Genomic DNA, 23,130 nt, shown 5'->3' on the forward strand with positions numbered 1-23,130 from the left:
CAGACTGAGAATCATTTAAGACATTAATAGCGGTACTCAAAGACAATTAAAAATTTAGAAAATAAATAGCAGCATGTAAGGCAGCAAATATTCATAGTCTGCTTTAGATGAACCAGTAGGATGTTTCTGTTTTCATTTCTATGAAGAAATGTCCAACTAGCTAGCTAGCTAGATGACGACTTTGATGAAAGTTAGACTCTTGGATTATACTAGCAAAGTGGATCCTACTGACATTTATTTTAAATTTCTGTGAATACCAACTATGCTCAGAGAACTGTACAAGGTATGGCTACAGGCTTTTTAAAAAAAGGCATTCCAAAGAGACAGAAGAGAGTTTTTCACCTTGCTCATCTTTCACAGCCCACACCATGAGATCCACACAGGCAGCATTAGCCTGACATCGCAGTTTTAAAGGACTCAATTCATTGTGCAGTCGATCAACATCATGAAGAATTTTCTGAAGTTCTGACTGACTGATGTTGAATTGTTCTAGCACAAAATCATGGATTTCCTTCACAAATGAGTTGGGAAGGTCTAAGGAAATAAAAGGAAATACCATTATTCTAGAGGAAGGCAGTCAGTGTATCAGAAGAACAGTGGGTATAAAATTCATTGCTTAGTTATGAATAAATTGATTTCATAATGTTTATGCCCTACCTGAAAGACAAATTTCACAGCAAAAGTCCACCAACAATCAGATAGTTGAAATGCCAACTATTCCTCCTTTCAGTGATGCTCAAAATACTTTTTTCTATTTATATAAAACCTTTTACATGAAAACATTTCAAAACACATCACAAACTGCATAGCACACATGAAGTTCCCAAGAAATGCAACCCCCACCATTCACGCAGCATAAACAGGGCAAACAACACTTCGTAGTCTAAGCATAATGAACGAAAAATTAAAAAAAACACTATACCTTTCATATAGTATAATGTGTCTCTCAGCATTTTAAACTGAGCAACATAAAGAGGGTCACTGAACGTTTTATAATAGAGATCTGTGTTAGCACCCATCTGTAAGAGAAAAGAAACAATCTGCTAGTTTCAAAATGAAGTATTCCCATTATATGAGTAAAAAAAATGTTTTTACTCATCATGAAACCATTTCTCTCCAGAACGTAAACAAGCATTTAAGACAGGTACCAAAAGTAACCTCACAGCTTTTCCCCCTACTTTTTTCAAAAGGAAAACTATCATCATTTAGTCCATTAAATAAGATTGAGTCAGTTTTTCAATTCAAAGAGCACAAAGCTGTCTGACAGTTGTTTAAAAAAAAGTAAAAGAGGATTCAAACCTCATTTGATTGGGACAGCAAAAGGAAGAACTGAAGCTGTTCCCACTTAGGCTTATATTTCAAATATGGCAGTACTCAAAAGAAGAGTAGGAAGAACGGCAAAGTTGTTTTCCCGCACAACTGAATACATACTCCATCCAAACTGATGCCTCCAATGAAATAAGACTAACTTGATAAAATGTGACAGAAGCTGTTATATAACTGCAGCCAGGGAAGGTGAGAACGATGACTCATAGGCCTACAGAAACCCATATACCATGCAATATGCCACCTCTACGAGTGAAGAGCCACATATTCCAATACTATAAAAAATTGCAGAAAGGACACATATAACAGTACCAGTGATATCCAAGCCAAAAAAAGGAAAAGTATACATTTTATTTACATGAAGACAATAATATTACTGGAATAGGCAACAAAGATCTTAATCTACAGTAAATTAGTTTTGAGCCATTAATGCTGTAATTTAGTGGGATAATAGAGGTCAAGTAGTGGAATGGTTCATTGAAGAGAAAAACTATTTTCTTTTATGTTAGTGGAAAATCTCTCCCCATCTCCCATTTTTACACAGTCCAAGGCTAAATTTTTTAAAAAAATGAAAGAACAGATCAAACAGGAATTGAGTATTCTTTTGCAAAGAGAATATATACCTTATATAACTAAAAGACTAATAAATGTATTTCCAAGTATTAACTATTAAAACAGAAAAGACTAATTAATGTATTTCCAAGTATTAAGACAAAAAGTATCCAAGTCATTAGAAAAGGAATTTAGACATACTTCTGCAACTTCAGCTACAACTGCATCTAAGCTCTTTAGAAGAGAATCCCCAACGATCTGTTTTACCTACACAGGAGGAAAAAAAATAAAAATAAAATAACGTTTCATGTTTGTGACTCTAGAAAAGAAAAATCCAAGGAAGACAATGCAATTTTTGCCTGTCCAAAGGAAACACCAGTCACTTAAATGCAAACTGATAAAAACAAGAATTTCTGGCTGCAAGATGATTTACTGTATTCGGCCTTCTGCGCACTGTTCCAGAACAGCTGCTGCAGAAAGTAGACATCTTATTCTCACTGCAGAAAACAATCCTCTACTTCAGCAACTGACCCCACACAAGCTACCTCAGATCAAGTGATCAGCAAGACAGAAACAGGAAGAACTTGACAAAAGCAGTGTTTGATTTTGCAGCTTCTTTGTATTTCATATGGGAGCTTTATAGGAACAGTACTGAAGCATGACGTTAAATGTCATAGAAATCACATTATACTAAATTTGAAAGATATTCAAACACAGCCTTTTATATGCAATTCTAAGGGCAGCTTCCTCTTCAGCCCGAACAAATACTGTATTTAATTCTAGCATAGATATCAAAAACCCAACTCCACTGCAGTCTTCCTAGCAACCCATCACATACCATGTGCAACAGCTGGCGGAGCATTTCCAGTGGGATATTAAACTCTTTATTGTTAATGCCATTGAAAAGAGGAGAAACTGAAAAGCTAGAGCTGATTGTAGAGAAATAATAATCAGGATCTAGCGCACTCCCATCAGGAAGGTATGAACCTGATCAAAAACAGAAACAAGAAATAAAAGTTTGGGGAGAGAGGGAAGGATATATAAATTTTCTTTAATTGCAATGTTTAGTCACTACTCAAAGAGTTATTTCCAACACAGCTACTGTCTTTACCTCACAAGCCATGAAGAGGCTCAATTCAGCTAATCTAGTGCTAAATCAAATCATCAAACATTTGTAATGCCATTTTGCTTAAAAGCACAGAAGTATAAAGAACAAAGCCAACACCATCTTGCAAAGATCTCTCCTGTATTAGATCAAATGAACATGTTGCAGAATCATTCACTTTCATTTTAGAAGAGGAGCAAATCTACTGCTGTAGTTTGAAGGTGTAAGAGAAATCAAATTATTTTTCAGATTCAAATATTTTATTAAGCAGTAATTTGTTAACCACAGTGCTTTTGGCACTATTGCACCATTCATTGACAACAACAAATCATTTTAAGTCCTTTTTTCTAAACCCTTAGCCTTGGCCAGAAAAAAAACAAGGCCATCAATCTTCTTGTTTCAGAAAATAAGACTATCAAAGTATATTACGGGAAGCAATACAAGGGCTGCATATACCTGAAACGTCTCGTAGAAGTTAGCTTGAAAATAAAATTCTGATTAAAGGAATCGTAATTCTGTTAGTGCCACACTTATTATGATTCAGGAATTTTTACAAAAATGTGCACCACCCACTGCTGGTTTTAATTAGGACAATTGTGTTCTGCTACTGTTTCCCTCTACTCCACTGCCTGCCCCCCTTTTTATTTAATTCAAAACATGACGAATCTAAAGCTGAAGAGTCACAGGTTGGTGCAACAGGGTGGACAGAGGATAAACAGGTCTCCTCTTACTTGGTCATTTAACAATGGCATTTGAATTACCCTGCAACCCAGTGATATGATTAAGGAAGACAGATGCCTCTACAAACATTAACATGAAGGAAAGAGAAAAGTAATGTGGAAGAAAGTAATTTAAGTCAGGGCACCAGAGAGGAGAATGACTCAGAAATGGAGAAAGCCCGAACTGTTAAAAACCTCAAAAACAGAGACACCGAAACACCTTAGATACAGAACGAGTTCTCCACTTGATTCACACAAGACGGTTTACTTTTAAGCCTTGCATTGACATGTCACAACATAAAAGTCAGAGCTAGAGCTTTACCAAAAGCCTGTGGTTAAGAGTTCATTTATTAACTCAGGACAGTTTTTCAAATCTCTCCCTTTTGGGAAACAGTAACCGATATACCATTAGTGAGTATTGTGCTTCAGTGTCTCCTGTACCATTTTTCACTTTGACTTTCCAAGAACAATTTTTCACTTCAGCAAATTACTAGATCTTACATAATGATCTATATCAATTTTACTTCAAATGGAGAGTTTTTTTGGATCTATACAACATGCCAGAAAGGTTTTAAAATTGCAGATCCTAGTTTACCAATTTAATTGCCTAGTGAAGCACAATATTAAGTTATTTCTGAAAGTTACTCAGCCTAATCTCATGAAATATTTTTGGCCTTGTTGAATTAAGCTCTTCAGTACTAGGCACAGCCTAGCAGTCAGGAAATCATGTCTCCCTCAGAAGACTGCCAGAAACAACTGAGCCTGGAAACCACTGGTGTTAGCAATAACAACTTCCTACTGTCTTTACAGTTCACAATTTTTCAGAATCCTAGCAAGCACGTGCTAGAGAATTATTATAAGAATCCTAGAGGGCAAAGAAAGCAGTCAAAGGGATTTTGCTTCTCAAAATTTTCTGCAAGGCGTAACAAAACCCAAGAATCACTGTTCCTTCACAAAACAATTTACCTTCAAAGTAATGAATTGCAGATCCTCCAGGGGAGCTGGGAGGGGGAATTCCACGTTCAGGACTGACCTGAAACATTGCACCAGATGTATTTATAAAACATTAAGAAATCTCCCAGAGAACAGGTTCACACATTTTATAAAGAGATACAGCTTTCAGCAAAACTAACAGGAACTATGTGTTGCCAGGCCTAACAGCCCAGTTTCAACGAAAAATAGGAAGTTATTCAGTGCTTCTGATTAAAGGAACAGATCAGAATGATGATTCCTGTATTGCACATAACTATGTTAATGACAAATGGATCTCAGAATAGGCATCTGAATTCATTTTCCTCCTAAGACAACGAACACCTACAGCTCCCATTGCAACCAGCGAGAGCTCATGTATGCTGAGCACTTCTGAAAATACTCCAGCCATCAAGCGCCAGTTTCCTAAATTCTCAGATATAAATTATCATTCTTTTCTCAGGAGGGTAACATGAAGAATAGGATTTGTCAACCGTTCCACAATAAGACAATTGTTAGTTTAACTGTCACTAATTATTTTGTGGCTCAAGAAGAGCTCCAGAACCAAAATAAAGATCTCTGAATCTGTACAAATAATGTGTTAAGAGACTGCACATCCAAGCTTAAGGCTGTCTTAATTCCACCAAAAACACAAAATCATTTAAGCATGAACTTCATCATAGAGCAAGTCATACAGACCTGTGAGATGCTAGATACACTGCTAGCCTTTCTCTTTAATGTTCCTTCTTGGCAGACAGTGAGTAGAGAACTGGGAAGAATTGATCTGAAATCATTAAACGATCGTCGTCGAATTCCTTCAAGCTCTTCTGGAACTCTAAGGGAATGTGGGGGAATTTTAGGGAAAAGCTTTGAAAGAAGAGCCTCCTCTGAATTGCTGTAGCGACCAAAGGCTCGAGAAATGCCTATCAGGCAGGGCACTGCATACTTGCATAAATATTCTGGAAAAGAAAAATAGATATAACAGTATATTAGCAATAACTTAAAAATTCCTCTCCCCATTTTTGCTACCAGTTCACTAAACAGTGTTTCAGCAAAATGCGCTTCACAGACCTATTTGTGCAAACACGGAAAAAAACACAAAGGTATCAAACTAATACACCTCTAGCTTCAATATTTACTAGTCAGCAACAATGAAATATGTGGTAAGAAAAGTCTTGGTCAAAGGAAAAAGCTTTTCACTTTTCAGGAATGACCCTGACAATTAGAAAACACAAGAGAAGTTCAGAGGACAGGAGTTAAAGATACAGTAAAAATATAAAGAGTTATTTTAACAGTACCTTTATCATGCATTTGGGGGGTCTGGCACATGCCCAACAGAAACTGCATTACTTGCAGAACTGCATCCAAAATCTAAAGCAGTCAAGACAGAGGTACAAAAACATCTTTTGGTAAAGAGTTATTATTTACCTTATATTAGATCATTACACTTACACAAATACTAACTTAAGGATCTCTTTAAACAGGATTTTTTTTTTCATGCTATGTGATTAAAAAAATTACACTGCTCTCATTCTTAACAGAACTTCCTTAGCATAAACAGTCTTCAGCTAACTGATGCGTACTAGCACAACAAAACTGCAGCAGTCCTAGCCTTAATATCAAAGCTTGAATTCTAAAATGCTGGGCTCACTGATCAATACCCTTTGACTGTCAGAAGTGAAAGCAGGTTTATGAATAACTTCTGAGTATCTAGCTTCTAAGTACCTGACCTACGTGTGTTAATTAACACAAGTAAAGTTATGCAAAAGGATACATACTCTTGCAAGAAAGCAAGCAGATGTGGTACTCTCTTCTCTAGATATTTGTCAGCCTTGCAGCATTAGAGAATAGGGTACAACATCAATCAAATTTAGAGCAAACTTTACCTGCTCCCTAAGAGATGCATCCCTGTAAGCGACGTCTGATAACAATGTCACCAAGCAAAAGCTGAAGTTTTCTGCAACTGGAAGCAAGCCTGCAAAATAAAGGATGGAAAATTAGCCACTTAAGCACTGTTAGAGAGAACCAACATATAAAGAACAAATAATAATATAACAAAATGACAAAAGTGATTCCCCATACCATACAGTTCTGAGATTATCTGTAGATAAATACCATGTATAAGATTTAAAAGTACACTCCAATCATAACTTAAGCATGAGATGTTAAAAGAATATTTTAAATTGTTAAAAAGTTTTCCAGGCTTTCAACTAATTTTCAAAAAACACTAAACTAATTAAATTGTATAACATCCCTTGTGATACAAGAAGTGTTCTTCTATTCATTTTAAGAGATCTTAAGAGAGCAAGAAATTAAGTGGCTTCAGGAGCAACTAAGTATCAAAACTAAAAGCAGAGCATACAAATCTCAGGTTCCACTCTCTTGCTTTAGCTACTATACAATTTTCTCCAATTTAACACTACAATGTATTGTGTGCTTAATTTTTTGGAAAGCACAATTTATCACAAAGCAGTCAAACAAGAAACCTGGGAGCTATCAGCTTCCTCTCTAGTTTCTAAAGAACAATCAATTTTAAAGGCAGTCACGTCAAGAGCTAAGGACGTAACAGGACTTATCACCTCCCCTTGTACTATGTCCTGAATAACCTTCATTATTTCCATGTCCTAGCTGATATTCCATGAGAATAATCAAAAAGCCTAAACATTACCTCTGCCTTTTCGTGCATTGCTTTCTTCTATCCATTGGACTTTGGGAAGACCTTTCAGAAGTCGAAGGAGGTAAGGAACCACGTTATCTTTGTGCTGAAGAGGAAAATATTTTATTTAAAATGGAGATGAAAATTTGAACAATATAATCTCAAGGTATATTGGATATGTGGAGAAAGAGTATATTAGCTACCCACAGAATTCAGTTCAGCCAATCATTACTCTACAGGCTGCCTAAATACTGCAAAATTGATTTCAACACAAGCAAATATAAGTCAACCACTTAATTCAGTGCTATAAATTCAGTCATGTCATTCTAAGCAACAGTTCATTCTCTGTAAAAATTGGGGTTAAGTGTTATTCTGCATCTTTTTTCCCTCTAGCTCATCTATTGGTATACAGCAAAACACACAGCAATGTCACAAAATAACGTCGCTAGAAAATCAGAAGTTCCAGGTCCCAACTCAGTATATGGAAGCCACCCCATGGCTTTAGGCAAAGCAAGACACAAAACACATCCATTTAACTCCTTGGTTTCCTAATTTGCACTTTCTTTTCTTACAGAGTTGGATTAATTAATACTAACTGCTGGTTTTGAAAACATCAGGCATCAAAAAATGCTAAGAAACATTAATACAGTTACCTTGTTTAAACTTCGTACCACACAAAAGAACAAAAAGGACAAAGCTGATAATAAAGTTGTTTCTATTTAACTATATCATGCTAAATAGACACTAAATAGAAGGAAATTCAGGCCTAATCCAAATCCCATCAACACTGAAAGACTTAAACTGATGTCTAATGACTTTGGACCTAGGATCAAGCACATCCTTTCATTCTTCTGCAAGAAACAATACCACTACCAGAGTTCAAAAGGAATAGAACCAGCCCATCACAAAGGCTGACAGCTTCCTAGCTCATGGATGAACTAGGGATGTTCACACACAATGCAACGTATGTGCACATCTCTTTTTATTTTAGATACAAGAAAAGGCCATTACATATCTGACTTTCAGGAGCAGGAGTATGTTTGAACATAATTATCATTTAGAGGCAGGTGGGGGAAGGACAAGCAATGGCACCTATGGTTTGAGCAAATCCTCCTGAATAGCTTGCCCACACCTTTGAAGACTTCTCTCACTTCCATATTCAGAAAACACATATTCTAAGCAAGAAACTTCTACACCTCATGCTTCCTTTTAAAAGCCACTCCCCTCCCTTATCTACTCTCTCCAAGTCAATGCCATAGAGTCGATTCATCGACTACTTTCTAAGATTTGCAAGCAACCACTTTTGTGTTGGCTACATCCCCCCATAAACCTCTGTAAAACAATTTAACCTTTCCTTTCCCTCCTTAATAAGCTCTACTTTGCTATGATGTCCACAAAAAACCATGACAGCAGTTTGGCTGTGACAGTGCCATGACCAGTGTTTATCACACTCCTCGGTACTGTCCTTACTTCCTTGTGCTCTCCTGCCTGTATCCATCTGTTATCTCTGACCTTGTATTTAGTCAACTCTTTAGACGAAGGACACTTGCATATGTGTAACATATTCATGATTTTAAGGTTCTTGACACTACAGTAATTCAAACGCATAGTAAATACTGACTTTTCATTCACTGAATGATTACATTTGAATCATTCCAAAATCTTTCTGTTATATACAGTTAACAGGAGGGAGAAAAAATAATACCTGAAGATCAGATTCAATTAGAAAGATTCCCAAAGCAATTACAGCATCTCTACGACGTTCGTCTAACTGGAAAATTCCATGGAAGTCCACTGGACACATACAGAGCAGCTTTTGTACCTGAAAAACAGCAGAGGGAAAGGCCAGGAGAATAAGACCAAAAATGTCAAAACACAATCCAAAATAACAGTATATGTGTTAAAACTACCTTTCAAATATCCACCAGTAGACCTGAAGAGATCAGTGCAAAACACTGCAAACAGCCCACAGCTTTTCATTTATGGAAAAGAGAGCTGGCCATCACGTCCATGCCCTAGGGCATGCCAAGCAACAGGCCTGGGTAGTGCTAATGCAATTGCAAATATTTTCGCAGCAGAGAAACAAGCTGACAGGCAGCAATTTTCAGAAAGACTCATTTGGACTTCCTACAGTTGAAGTGGACTGTAGCATTTCCCCTGTCTGGAAGAGATTCAGATGGCCATATTACCCCTCATTTAGTCATCAATCCTTTAATTAAATCATCTAATGGCTAGGAAAGAGTGAATAATGACAGATATTAGAAAAAGACAGAAAAATCTACAAATAAGTGTCAAACTTCTTACCACAATGAGGGTCAATTTAAAAGTTTTCTTCAACTAATTCACTGGGCATTTTGGATGTGCAAGAAATATGCAGTTGGCATACATACAGTATTTACTCAATCCCTGTAAACAAGAACTGGGTGTATGGAGCTTTTGTTACAGTTGCACCAATGCTTTCTTCATACACAGCACTCAAAAATAAACTCTGCTGCTTAGATGAGTGTGACTTTTGCTCACATCCTTTTAACAAAACAGACCAAGTTTCCAGAGCTATTATTTTCCCCACTACTTAACTATTACCTCATTCCATACCTAGCTAACACACAGCTAAAGAATATACCAAATCTCTCAGATATTTAGTTTGCCTACAGAACAGTAAAAAGGGGAAAAATGCAACAAGCATATGGACTTTCCATAAATCTCCTTGATATTAATAAATACTACCAAGAAGAGACTGTCATAATGAATACCCATGTTTGAAAGTCAAGTTCCTTCCTATTTAGATAACTCACTTTAAACACCCTGCCTTCAAATTTCTAAACCAAGAAGCTCTTTCCCTAGAGAAGTAGAGGAACTTACTGGTGGCCCAGCAGAAGCTAAGAATGTGATCCTTAAACTGCCATACCTTGTAATTACAAAACCTGTAACACAGTACGAATAATCCTCTTGCTTAACATAAAGTACAGCAAAGCAAATATAAACTTTGGAAAATATCTTTTAATGCATGTATTCCATATCAGGTTATTATTCCAAAACACATGAGTAAATACCTTTAATGAGATATAACTGTTAACATAATTTAACTCCTAGCATAATTCTTATAAATGACAGAATCACTAAATACTGCTGAACCACTAGCGAGATGTAAAAGAGTTATTTACAGTTAGCTGTCAGACTAGCAGCAAATTTCCAGAACAAGAACTAAGAAAAAAGTCTGAAATAGCTGGCCGAAAATAAGTCACGTACTATAGCATCAGCACAGAGTTGCACTTTTCAACAACTTAGTCATCTTTCATTAATGCATGAGGCAATTTAGGAATTCGACCACTTTAAGCACTTTAAGAGAAGCCAACTACCAAAACATTAGGCTGCCTTATTTCTCTTCTCCTGCACAATGTGAACAAACCAGCTGTTTCACGTGAGCAATTACAGACCCACGAAGGGAACTGTGCCAAGACTAAAATTCACCTATTTAGGTTTGCACTGAATCAATCCTCATCTTAATCAGACAGTTTTCACCTTTAGGTCACTGCATCACTTTGATTTAACCCGATATGTGGGTTTAAGCAAGCAGACCTAATTATACTAATCAAGCCAGCGATGCCGCAAGACCACGATCCATAAACCTCTGGGATACGCAGTTGCCCCGCAGCCCCTGAGAACGGCTTCTCTCCGCGCAGGTGGCTACAGAGCTGCTGCAACGCCTCGCCCACGCAGTTATCCGCGTCTCGGCAAGGGCGAGCCATGAGAAGGCCGAGAAGGCTGCACGCCGTCTCACAGCACCCGGGGACAGTGGCCCCCACGCACAGCCAGCGCCATGAGCACCCCTGCGACTCTCCCCACGCACGTGCACGCGCGCGTGACACGGCCCCATGCAGCAGCACTCGGTCACCCCATGCACCACCCCTCCACGCGAGGGCCTGGAGACCTCCCACGCAGCCCCGACGCGCGGGGCACCCGCGGGCGGCCGAAGGGTGTACCCCGACGCGCACAACATGACGCCCCTCCGCGGGGGGAGCCTGATGCCTCCCGTCCCACGCGCGGCTGCGACACGCGTGGCACATCCCACACGCGCAGACCCCACACGCGTGGCGCCCGCCCTCCACACTGTCACAAACACGTACGCACAGCCCGACTCGCGTAGCAGCCTCCCACGCGCAGCCCCCTCCCACACGCAGCCGCACACGCGCAGCCCCGACACGCGTGGCGGCACCTCCCCACGCCCCCCCCCGCTCCGCCCTCACCTTCTCCAGAGGCGCCGGGCTCTGCACCGCCAGCGACCGCGCCAGCGACAGCACCGTGTTGAAGTAGAAGCCGCGCGCGGTGCCCGCGCTGTTTCCCCGCCCCGCACCCGCTCCCGCTCCCGCTCCCGCGGCGGGAGCAGCCACTGCCGTTGCCGCCGTGGCCGTCGCCGCCGCCGCGGTCGTCGCTGCGGCCGCTGCCGCCGCCGCTACCGCCGCGGCCGCCATGTTGTGGGGGAGGGGGAGCCCGCGCCTCGCCCCCAAGACGGGCCGCCGCCGCGCCTCTCGCGAGACCACCGCCCTCCCCGCGGGACCGCGCAGCGCCAATCACGCCACAAAGATGGCGCCGCCCAGCGCGGCTTCACTGCTACAGGGTTATCACCGCCCCTTCCTGTCTCTTTCCTCTTGCCGCTCCCCTTGCCCGGCCCTGGCAGCAGGCTCAGCCCGCCCCCCCCGTCGTCGTGATAGTCCCTCCCAGCCGCCGCCCGCCCCTAGCAGCGCGGCCGCGCGCTCGCCCCGCCCTGGGGGGCGCCGCCATGGTTCCGCCCGGCGCGGCGGCGGCCTGCGGGCGGAAGGAGTCGGGGGCGAGCGGCGGCGAGCGGCGGCGGCGCCCTCCCCGCGGCCCCTTCCTCACAGGGCGAGGCGGGCGGCGGCACCATGGCGGCCCCGCCGAGGAGCTACAACCCCTTCGCCGAGGACGAGGAGGAGGCCGCGGCGGCGGACGGCGCCGAGCGGCAGCGCTACCTGCAGCGGGAGGTGCTGCGGCGCTCGGCCGCCACGGCCGACAGCACCAGCCGCTCCCTCGCGCTGCTGTACGAGTCGGAGCGCGTCGGCGTGGCCGCCTCCGAGGTGGGTGCGCGGGCGGCGGTGGGGGCGGCCGGGCCCCGGGGAGCCCTCGGGGTTCCGCCGTTACTCGGGATTTCCCTTCGCTTTTCTGTGGCCGAAGCGGCGCCGCCGCTGGCTCCTCGTGCGGCCCCGGCGGTGCGAGGGTTGGGGGGGGGGGGGGGGCGGCGGCGGCTCCGCTCTCCGGGAAGAAGCCTCGGCCGGGCCTGCTTTATGGCACGGCCTCGAGCCTGCGGCCCGGGTGCGTTTCCAGCGGCGTGTGAACGTCCTCGCAAACGCTTACGGACGGTGGCTTATGCTTATTTTTATCTGGGTGAAAAGTTCTTTTGAAAGTCTTGGCTGCTCTCTTGGTTAAACGAAAAGTCTGCCCCAGTGGTTGTTTGTCATGTGTCACGTTTTATCCCTGTTAATCATTTCCTTCGTTCCTGTGGAACTGCTTCAGAACGGGGTTTGTATCAGAGGCATCGTTAGAACCGGCCTCACGGGTCATGTCACCTGTTAACGAAGCGTTTACTCAAATATTAGCACGATTGCCAAAGTCATCCTGAAACCATCCACAAGCTGTCATAGGTAGTGACGCCGAAGAGGGCTATTTGTGTCACTTCTGTGAACTTGCCGAGTTGTGTTTTTTTTATTTATGTATTTTTTTTAAGGGAACCTCAAATAAGGAGTCGGGGATTTAGGCTTAATATAGGATTAATGGTAGAATTTGAACTGTGTGAGCTAGGTTGCTTGAGTGAGAAAGTAAGTATATTCAACTAGAATTTCTGAAACTTTGGACAGAATACAAATCTGAGGTCTTCTTTTCTCGTTAGTGTTAGCCCCAGGCAGCTTTACTGCCAGAATTAATCTTTGGACTACTTTGGAATACTGTTTGTGCCACTTCATTAGTAAGTAACATAGCTGTATGTATCAGGATTTCTAAATCCTGCACTGTAAGTATTAGCTTAAAAAAAAAAAAATCGATTTTTTTCCATATTGCAGGAATATACATACGTATATTTCCTACAGCTACTTTTTTCCAATTTATCTAGAACAAAACAGTAATGTGAAAATAGTATCCCTTATCAATGAAAGTGCCATCCACAACTATAAATAGTTGTTTGGTCATTTCTATAAACAATATGCCATAAGATGTAGTTTTCACTACATCACCCATCTGGTACAATGCTTGTTCCAGCAGGAATGGATAGAAATCTCAACCTGATAGAGGGCCAATACAGAAACTTCCTAGATCCCGTTTGTAGTAGGGGGCAGGAAACTGGGCTTTGCTGAGTTATGAGGATTTTTTAGCTGGTATAGCGTATTATGGTTGACTAGCCACTCTTGAATGAAATGCCCTGGAGGAAGAGGAATAAGTGAAAAGGCTGGATGCCTTTAAAAATTATGTGGGTAGGTGAAGGAACTCTGTTATGTTTCTTTAGAGTATCTGTTAAAAATGTTTGATGTTGCAGTTTATCCTTACTAACTTCCCTTTTTCTGTCGATATTTTTAGGAGCTTGTACGTCAAGGAGAGGCACTGAAGCGCACAGAACAAATGGTAGATAAAATGGACCAGGACTTGAAGACTAGTCAAAGACACATAAATAGCATTAAGAGTGTTTTTGGGGGCCTGGTAAACTACTTCAAACCCAAACCTCCAGAGAGCAAGCCAGAGCAGAATGGAACCCCTGAGTATAATGCTAACAGTAGGTAAGCAAAATAAACATTTTATTTGGGTATAATAGTACTTTCTTGGGGCCAAGCAGGAGACCTGCCTCATGTTAGAAAATTTTTGTGACGTTCTGGATCTAGAGCAGTTTTTTTGAAGTACTCCTTAAAGCAGGACATAGCCCAGTCACCTGCTCCTCTCTTATTGTTATCAGGGACGCTCACTTTGTACATACACACTCTGTGTTACTCCATAGTTCTCTTTTTTTTAGGGTTTTTTTATTTTTTTTCTCCTCAAAGTCTTCTCAAAATTTCCATAGCTTCACTCATGTATCTTCCACTTAAACTCTTCACCTAATCCATCTGCCCTTTTAACCTTTTTTGGAGACTTATCTCCAGTGGCATGTCTGAAAAGTCAATGGAAAATGGAAACTTAAAATGTAAAAGAAATTCTGTTGATTCTTTTTCGTTTGACTCTGCTAGAAATGTTTTTACTTTTCTTCATATTTGCAGTGATAAGAATAACCTCATATTTGTAGGGAATTCCATCACAGGTGGAATTTCAGGAAAGCTTTTGTCACAGGAAGGCTTAGGAGCCTTCTAAATTATCATGCCTACTCCAGTCTTAGCAGGAAATCAAGATTTGTAGCATCAACATGTTTCCCATTAAACACCATGTGTATTTCTCTACCATTTAGTAAAAGTTGTAAATAAAAATAAATGCTGTGAAGGTGAATGTCTTACAGTACTTATCTCTCTTCAGCTAAGAAATTTGTGTAAAAATGCTGAATGGATTAATTTCCTACCCTTTCCCCTCCCTTCCTCCCAGGAGTCGCCCCGCTAGCGGAAAGAAATCCACTTCCTCAAGACAGAGGAAGCAGTTTTGTCTTGATACCAAAGTTTCCTTTTTTGAGCAGTAGAGGGTCCTATTCTGCTTTCACTGAAGACAAATACTAACAGTCCATTGTAAAGGGACATGTTGAATTAGGTCTAACAAACTCACTCCTCTTGGATAAAATACCTGTTTTTGTTTAACAGATTCAGAATCAAGCTTGTGGTCCATAAGAATGTTTTCTTTTTCTCTGCATTACCAGATTAAAAGAAGCAATGATGTCTAGTAAAGAGCAAGAGTCAAAATACCAGGAAAGTCATCCAAATTTAAGGAGGCTAGATAATTCAGGTTTGTCGATTTTTATTTTATACTGAATGTCAGTCATCCAAGTAGGAGAGACTTGCACAGTGGTAAAGGCACAGACCCTTCAGCCTGCCCAGCTCTTGACTTGCCCTACCTAACACGTACTGGAGGTTTGCACGTGACCTTTCATGACCGTCAGTTCTAGGGAATTGCTTGTCCCTAAGACTCCTCATACCCAAGACACAAAAATATTACTTATGTCGTATTTTTTTTTTTTAGCCCTTCCTGCAAGAGATTAATGCTGTATCCAGTAAACAGTAAAAGAATCCAGTGTTTGTATTCGTGCAGAGGAGACTATGGCCAAGAATCCACTTAATGTACAGGCAGCCTTATCCTGTGTTTGCCAAACTGTTAACACGTAGATTCAGAGGTTGTCCTTAACTGTGGATTGCCATAATTTTCAGATGTGTTTTCCTTGTTATTGCAAACACAGGCTAACCTTCCATACTGAAGTCAGTATTTTATTCCCACAAGAAAGCACACAGGGTTTGGTTTTGTCCCCCTTTCTCACAATGAGTTAACTTCTGTAAATGACTTCTGTGTACAAAATAAGTTACTTTTTAAAATGAGGTACAGTTAGTTATTTGGTAAAAGTGAGAAAATAGTGGCATATCTTTAGAGTTGTAGATCTCTAAGTAAAGAAATACTTCTTTGGTGTTAATTAACATCCAGAAATACAATGCTAGATAAGTAGTTGGATAAATCTGATTAAAAGGAAGCTAAAGTGAATAGATAATTTTTCAACTTTTATATGATATGCAGGAAGTACGCTTCTGGTGTTTTAAACTGAAACTATGAGAGGATGACCCAGAATAGCTCTGCGAAATTGGCAGTGCATGTCTTTACAGAAAAGCTAGAAGCTTCTCAGCTGACACAAAATCATTTCTTGAATATTTTGGGCCTCTTTTTAGATACGTTAATCTCCACTCATTAATATTAAAAGACTATCCAGCAGAGGGCAGAAACAACTCTTAGGTCGCTTGAACTAGGACAACACTTAAATGCTGGTAGAAATTACTACCTGTTTTTTTCTTTTTTTTTCTTTTTTTTTTTTTTCCTTCTTCCCTCAACTACCCAGCAGAACTACAGGAGGCAGTTGGGAAGAGAATAATTACAGCTTTGATATGCAGCCAGTCGCATATGTTAATAACTGCAGCTTGAGGGGTACTCTCTAGATAGTGATGTACTGCTTTTGATAGTCTTCTAGCAGCTTATGTAATTAAGCGGCATCTGTAGTCAGACTAATTTTTAATATTCTTCTAAAACTTCACTCTTCTTTAAAGCACTTTTATTATATAACATTCTGTGTTTTATAGTGTTAGCAGACAATGATTTCAGCAGAGTAGATTCAGTTTCTTCAGTGCAACGTGATGCTTATCCAAAGAATCAACATCTGCGAGCTTATCACCAGAAAATTGATAACAACTTAGGTGAGTGAGAAAACTGAAGCTGTTTGACGTAATTCTATTTTCACAGTTTTTGGCTCTCAAGACAGAGAAGTTAAATAATATATTCCCAGCAAACATTTAAAATCATTTGCTTGTAGTCTGCATTTCAAAACCATCTACATGGCAGAATCCAATGTTTGATTGAAACATAGATTGTCTGAATGGTTGAATACTGTGGGACATCTGTGAGTTTTGCTACCTGTGAAGATAAATGATAAATCAGCGTTAAAAATGTATTTCACATGAAATCAGCTAGAAACAACCTGGCTTGGATGCCTGGAATAATATAAACTTATTATGGGAACTGATATGTAATTGGCATCAATACTTTAATTGTTCTGTTGTATTCTTGTGCTTTAAAAATCTTTAGTTTGTGAACTGCCACTGAACAAAGAGACCAGGAGAAAAAAAAATACCAAAAGCATTAGCCTTCTTAAGCTATGTATTGACCATAATAAACACTCTTACTAAATGTGAATATGCTAGAAAATCTCTGTCATTTGAATGAAGAAGTACTGCTGATGTATCCCCCAAGATTGGCATTCAGGGTATGAAAATGTTTCTTTGAATAAGTTGACTGGAATATTGCTGAGCCAAGCAGGCTCATCCTCCTGTTCTGAAAATCTTGCTAGGCAGGTATTAGTAATATCAGGAAGGAAATACTGTCTTAGATTAACATCCAGATAAGAACAGTATGAATGCTTAGTTTCTTGTTACTTAGAGCTTACTCCTTACTTTGAAAGATGTATTTGGTTTACCTGTCTGACAGTTAAAACTCAGTTATTAAATTGTACATCAGTCTGAATCCCAAAGATTTACAGCTGTGTACAGCGTTTGAAATACACGTTTTTCAGAAAATAGAAGAATCAAAAGGCATTCAACATTTCATTTGTGGATTATATGCATTTCTTGTGTTACTTCCAAAAAACATACAGCTGGCTTTTTCTTCCTTTGTTCTGTAGTATATGTACAAAATGCCTCTTTGCTTACATGTGTCACTGTTTATGTGACCTAGAAAGATGAGACTGGAAAGAAATCAGAAAGAACTAGATCAAAGAGAAATACTCAAGCGTAAGAGTTAGTGGAAGCACATTTATTCTACTCTCAGGCCACACAAAACTTACTAGTTCCAGAAACATTTGTACCAGTCAATCATGCAATAAATTTGTTTCCCTGTAGCTTTAATTACAAAATCTGGAATTTGGAGATGGGTTTTTTTCATCTACGTTAAACAGTTAACTGCTTAAATCTTTAGTATATTAATTATATCTCTGCAATAAAGATCAGCTCAAACAAAAATAATTGAGGTAGCGAGCATATTGTGTATACTGAATGGAGAAAAGTTGTGCCCTACTTTAAAATATGTTTTAGAAAATTAAAAGAACTACATTACTTAGTACCTTATAAAGAATGTAATTTGGCTTTAAGCATTTGTACTTTACTGGTGATGGAAAGAAGAGAGAAGTAGTTATTTTTTGATAGTAATTCACTAGCAGTCATAAAATACTGGTGGTCCTTCTGTCGCGGGAGAATACTCAAATTTGAGCACTTGTCGCTAATGTTTCCTAACTCAAGCTTTTGGAAAAGAGTGAATCTTGACAGTGTCCACTTAGACAGTACACTTTCTACAACTTTGAATCCTTATGCTTTCTTTGTGTATTGACAGATGAGATGTCTTCTGGATTGAGTCGTCTGAAAAACCTAGCTCTTGGTCTGCAGACAGAAATAGAGGAGCAGGATGATGTGCTTGATCGGCTAACTAAAAAAGTAGAGACACTGGATGTCAACATTGCAAGCACTGATAAAAGAGTCCGACAACTTTAAAGGGTTCATAGAAATTTTTACTTCAGCATCAGTTCTTCTTGGCTGTCCTATCTCATCAGATCTCTCAAAAAAATCTTGGGCAACATCTATTTTTTTTTCATGGTATGTCATTGATTTTGTTGTCATTAAAATTGCATAATCTTATATGCAGCATAATATCTTTATCTTAAGTTTTTTCTAATGCACATGGGAAAAGTGTGTGTTGAGTAAAATCTTCAAGCACTTGATAAGTGCTTTTGTGTTGGATACCGTGTTCAATAACGTTACTGTGTGTCATGTGCATGGAGGAATTTGCAGTCCACAATGCTTCAGTGTCCTTGGCCAGAGAGCTGTGATGAGAAAAGTAACTACATTTTGCCTCTGTTTTGGGGAGGGGGTGGAGGGGAACAGAATGTGCTTCTGGTTCGGAACAAATGTTGCTAATTCTGTTTACCTACAGCTATTCTAAATTCTGAAAAAATGCTGATTTCCAGCTGTAAAAATAATTCCAAGTGACTGCCCTCTGGCATTTCTGGGAATTAAGGAACAAACTGTTTTATGGAAGTTGTAAAATATCAAGGGTGTCAGGCAGTAATGATAATATTCTGTACTTGTTCCCTTTCCTAGGATGACTTTTCCCAAATGGTGGATCCATAAACTATGGTGTTTATGACTGAGTCACAGAATTTTCTCCTTTACAGTATTTTCCGTAAAGATTGGTGCAAGAAATGTTGATGACAATGACCCAAAAAGCTTAGGTAGCAAAATCAGGACTCAAGCATACGTGTTCTAAAAGTTCCTTTCATATGCATTGGCACTTTCTGCTTTTTCATTTTCTGCCCTTTCTCAACCTACTCAGTTAGGTGGTTATTTGAAGAATAGCTTCCATTTTAAAAATGGAAAGTTGGACTGATTCTGTATGAACGTTGTAGGTGATAGTTCCTTAATTTAATATTTATTTCAAACAAAGGTGATGAGGGAGTGAGCGGATGCTATAGTCTTTTATTTAATGTCAGTGTTTTTAGCAAACTCAACTATGATTCACGTATTTCGACATTGACTTTAGCAGGTACAAAAAGTTCCTGCAGCTAATGAAAAGTTCGAAAATGTTTGAGTCTTCCAGATACAAATTGGGCCTTCCAATTTGTTTATTCTTTTGTGCGTACCACTGTATCACAGAAGGGACCTGTGTCAGTATTGGAACATTCACTGTCACAAATGACAATGAGTGGCTAAGAAGTGATAGTCACTTTGAGCTGGTGCCACATGTTTGTAGATGACAGGAAGATCTTGGGGTTTAGGATTATCAAGATTGTATCCTTCAGGAACATGGCATTCAGGTTCTTTTGTCCTTTCCTTTTTTAATGGATTTGTTAGTTTGAGGTAACTTGCTACAAAGTGTACTAGACTGTAAAACCAGACCTAAGAAATCCTGAGCCTTTCTTGTTTTACCAGGTTTCATGAAAGTTCGCTTGTAGAAAAATAAATCACTAAAAATAGCTACACTTGGGCATCGTGTTATGGAAAAATAATTATTCCTGGGATTACTAGCAAAGTAGAGTTATGAAATAGGTTTGAGGTGAGCCTATGTTTTGCCTTACCTTACTCATTGATTCAGTCCCTAAAAAAAAAATTCTGTGACTTGCAGTGACATAAAAACTTGTGAACTATTGAGTATCTTTCATAGCTTTTCAATTTTCACTGTCATGTATATTCACTTAGAAGCTTGAAAAAGCATATTAATATCAATATATCATCTACTTTTGTGGGTGTATACCATGATTAATTCTCACTTACTCTGCCAGGATACTCACGAATGATTCGATTTGAAACCTCAAGAAGGCTGATGCATTTCTTTAGTGAATAGAATGGATCATTAGTTTTCAAAACTATACGTACCTTAGTGAAGTAAGGTTAAAATTTTGATTGTACCTGTTTTGATTTCTTATTTGACTCTCCTCTTTTTAATTAAAAAGGTGAAAAGAATTGTTTTTTTTGGTTTTTTTTACCCTAGTGCTGATTAACAGACGCATTTGTGTCTTAAGAAGAGGACTTGTAAATTCTGTCCACAACAGAGAATATTAAAAAAAATTCCCCAGTAATTAATGACACTCCTTTTAGTTTGAAACCTACTTTCATCTTAATGTAACTACTTTACAGCTTGACTCTTTCCAAAGACTTTGGTGGCTGGGATGTAGGTTGATGTTTTCTCCAGTAACTTATGATTAACAGATGAGAAATGTAGCTGGAAGATCTAGTTCTGTTATATATAATAAAAAGAAATGTGCAGCTTGAATCCAAGCAAAAATTACAGTTGATTTAAGAGTGAAATATGTCTCCTTTCTGATGTAAGCTCTTCCGTTTTTTTTCAGTCTAAATTATTTCACAAAGCTAACTTTGTTTTTTGGTCTTTCAGTTTGGTTATATCAGCCTTACTAGAAGTTTCCTGTATCCTGGTCAGATATCTTTGATGCTTTTAAAAAGCAGACAGGGAAGGGGAATTAAAAAAATCTTTTTCTGCTTTGAGTGCCTCGTGATCCAAGCAGGCTAGAAAACCAGGAATTCAGCCATGTGGAAGTTATATAAAGCTCTGGCTTCTCATCTCTTCCAACAATCCCATTCACTGTTTCAGTGAGTAACATATGCCTTTATTTTCTCACTACTTGAGCTTTCCTGCTCTATTTATTACTTCTGTTTAATGGCCTTGTTTTAAAAGATTACTTCCCACATCAACTTTCTTTTGTGGCAATAAAGATTTTGCATTGGCATAAATGATTATCTGCTGCAAACAGAATTCCTTTTCCATTCTCAGCTTTCATAAAAATGCTTTATACTTTCTGCTGCTAAAGCACTTAAGTCTAACTGACATGAAGACACAATACTGTTTTGTAATAGTGATGAAATTTTTTTTGCTGGCTAAAATAACTTTACATCTTGCAGAAAGGGGAATATAAAAGAAAAAAAAATAAAAAATTATTTCTGCCTTTCCAGGAAATCTCATCTTGCACATGTTACTGAGGACTTATTTCTGTAACTTTCCTTTTAGTTCCTGAGATAAATTACAATTTTTATTTCTTGTTGGATACCATTGAGAAATTTATCTTGTGTTAGGGACAGGACTTTCAGAAGGAACTGAATTTTCACTGAAGTGCTAAATTGATAAGTTAAACCAACTGTTCTGCCTAAATAGTCATGTTGGCATAGGAATCAATGTCCTTGCAGCAAAATAGCTCTGATTAATGTTATTCTTATCGGCTTGAGTAGAAGTTTAATATTAAAGTTAAGAATAAGATAGCAAAAAAATTCTATTGTTGTCTTTGTAGAATGAGGTTTTCTTTAAAGGTGTGCTAATAAATTTGGAAGAGGTATAAAATACAGGGAAGGAACATACCCTTCCCGATATAGATAATAAGATATACTCTAAAAAAATAAAGAGCAGGGAGAGAAGGGGGGAGCAGTAACTGGCTACTAGTTTCCTAGGTGTAGTTGATTATAAATTTATTGAGCATTGAATTAAATATGGTAACAAATGATGATGTGCAGCTGAATTTTAGTCTGTATTACAAAGACTTATTGCTGCGCTGAACTATGTTGGCCTACTGAAATCACTGGGACACTGCATAGTGTAATACGAGGGCGTACCACGGGTGCCATCCGAAATTTCTAGGAGAAACTATTGCCTTTACTCAGGTTATATACAAAATGCTGTCTTTGTGAATCTGGCCTTTCCCTGAAAAAAGGTTTTTTAGCTTTTTTTTAATGTGTGAAATTTATCTGAAATATTTTGCTGCCTAGTAGTTTTTGTGAAGTGATTGTAACTTGTTAAATGGTGAAATTGAAAATACTTTCCAACCACGCTGCCTTCAGAACAGACGGGCTTTTGTAGGCACTTCTACAAGAATAGTGTCATATGAAGGAGGTGTATTATGTTTGACTTTGAAACTTGTGGAGCTTAATCATCAAAATCGCAGGTAGTAATTATTTGTGTAAATGGCTTTTTTTAATAGTTAATTAATTATATGCCACCCAGATATAACACTTTTTATACAAGTCAGATCTCTCTCTCTTATTTAAATGCTAAATTGGACTGTAGTTCAGCAATTCAGGATATTGAATGAAATGAGTGCTGAATGGTAAGATGGTCAATAAAGATGCTTTTTGGTCATGGAGAGTTTTTGCCTTTATTTCCCGTTTTTCTTCAAAATATGTTTGCATTGACACTTCTCCATAATAAGATCTGTTAAAATGGTAGACATAGCCTATTAAATTTAATTTTTGTGCCAGTTAGATCAGAATTAGTTTGCAGATGGTGATTTTTGTTTCTTGAGAGTAAAAAGGTGTTAAATTTCTACTTGACTCTTGAGCTGATTCTCCTGGATCATGAAAGAGGAATGCAGATAGGCATTCATTTATGCAAAACTTTAACTTATGATGATAAAATAATCCAAGATAGTGCTTTAAAAAATATCTTTCCATGGTACTTATGCGTGTGAGGAATACCATTAACTGGATATATACAGGAAGAAGGTGGGAAGAAGGGCAGACTAGGAATGAGGCCAGTTCCGTTTTGAAAGCTTAAAAGCGATGGGTATGTAATATTCCTGTGTGGCCCTAAACTTG

General features: G+C 39.1%; 2 protein-coding genes across 4 annotated transcripts in view; one reads left to right on the plus strand and one right to left on the minus strand.

Annotated features, from left to right (window-relative positions):
• Positions 1 to 11,849, minus strand: part of PI4KA (phosphatidylinositol 4-kinase alpha) — a 65,925-nt gene extending 54,076 nt beyond the window's left edge. Inside the window, exons 1-11 of one of the 3 annotated variants that reach the window (XM_026104288.2) lie at positions 11,575 to 11,848; positions 9,033 to 9,149; positions 7,340 to 7,433; positions 6,558 to 6,646; positions 5,970 to 6,042; positions 5,371 to 5,630; positions 4,669 to 4,735; positions 2,717 to 2,865; positions 2,080 to 2,145; positions 923 to 1,019; positions 343 to 534 (exon numbers count right to left, since the gene is read on the minus strand). In XM_026104288.2, coding sequence (XP_025960073.2) covers positions 343 to 534; positions 923 to 1,019; positions 2,080 to 2,145; positions 2,717 to 2,865; positions 4,669 to 4,735; positions 5,371 to 5,630; positions 5,970 to 6,042; positions 6,558 to 6,646; positions 7,340 to 7,433; positions 9,033 to 9,149; positions 11,575 to 11,799 — 1,429 coding nt within the window. In that variant the 5' untranslated portion in view covers positions 11,800 to 11,848. Of the gene's footprint in view, positions 1 to 342; positions 535 to 922; positions 1,020 to 2,079; positions 2,146 to 2,716; positions 2,866 to 4,668; positions 4,736 to 5,370; positions 5,631 to 5,969; positions 6,043 to 6,557; positions 6,647 to 7,339; positions 7,434 to 9,032; positions 9,150 to 11,574 lie in introns of all 3 variants that reach the window. The other 2 variants (XM_026104287.2, XM_064522156.1) reach the window with 2 other exon arrangements.
• Positions 11,850 to 12,069: 220 nt separating this feature from the next.
• On the plus strand, positions 12,070 to 22,679 carry SNAP29 (synaptosome associated protein 29). Its single transcript, XM_026104312.2, has 5 exons — positions 12,070 to 12,420; positions 13,910 to 14,106; positions 15,159 to 15,244; positions 16,576 to 16,689; positions 18,374 to 22,679. The coding sequence occupies exons 1-5, from the start codon at positions 12,229 to 12,231 to the stop codon at positions 18,529 to 18,531; spliced, it is 747 nt and encodes a 248-aa protein (XP_025960097.1). The 5' UTR covers positions 12,070 to 12,228; the 3' UTR covers positions 18,532 to 22,679.
• The last annotated feature ends 451 nt before the right edge of the window (positions 22,680 to 23,130 follow it).

This window comes from Dromaius novaehollandiae, chromosome 17, assembly GCF_036370855.1.
Source record: "Dromaius novaehollandiae isolate bDroNov1 chromosome 17, bDroNov1.hap1, whole genome shotgun sequence".
Classification (NCBI taxonomy): domain Eukaryota; kingdom Metazoa; phylum Chordata; class Aves; order Casuariiformes; family Dromaiidae; genus Dromaius; species Dromaius novaehollandiae.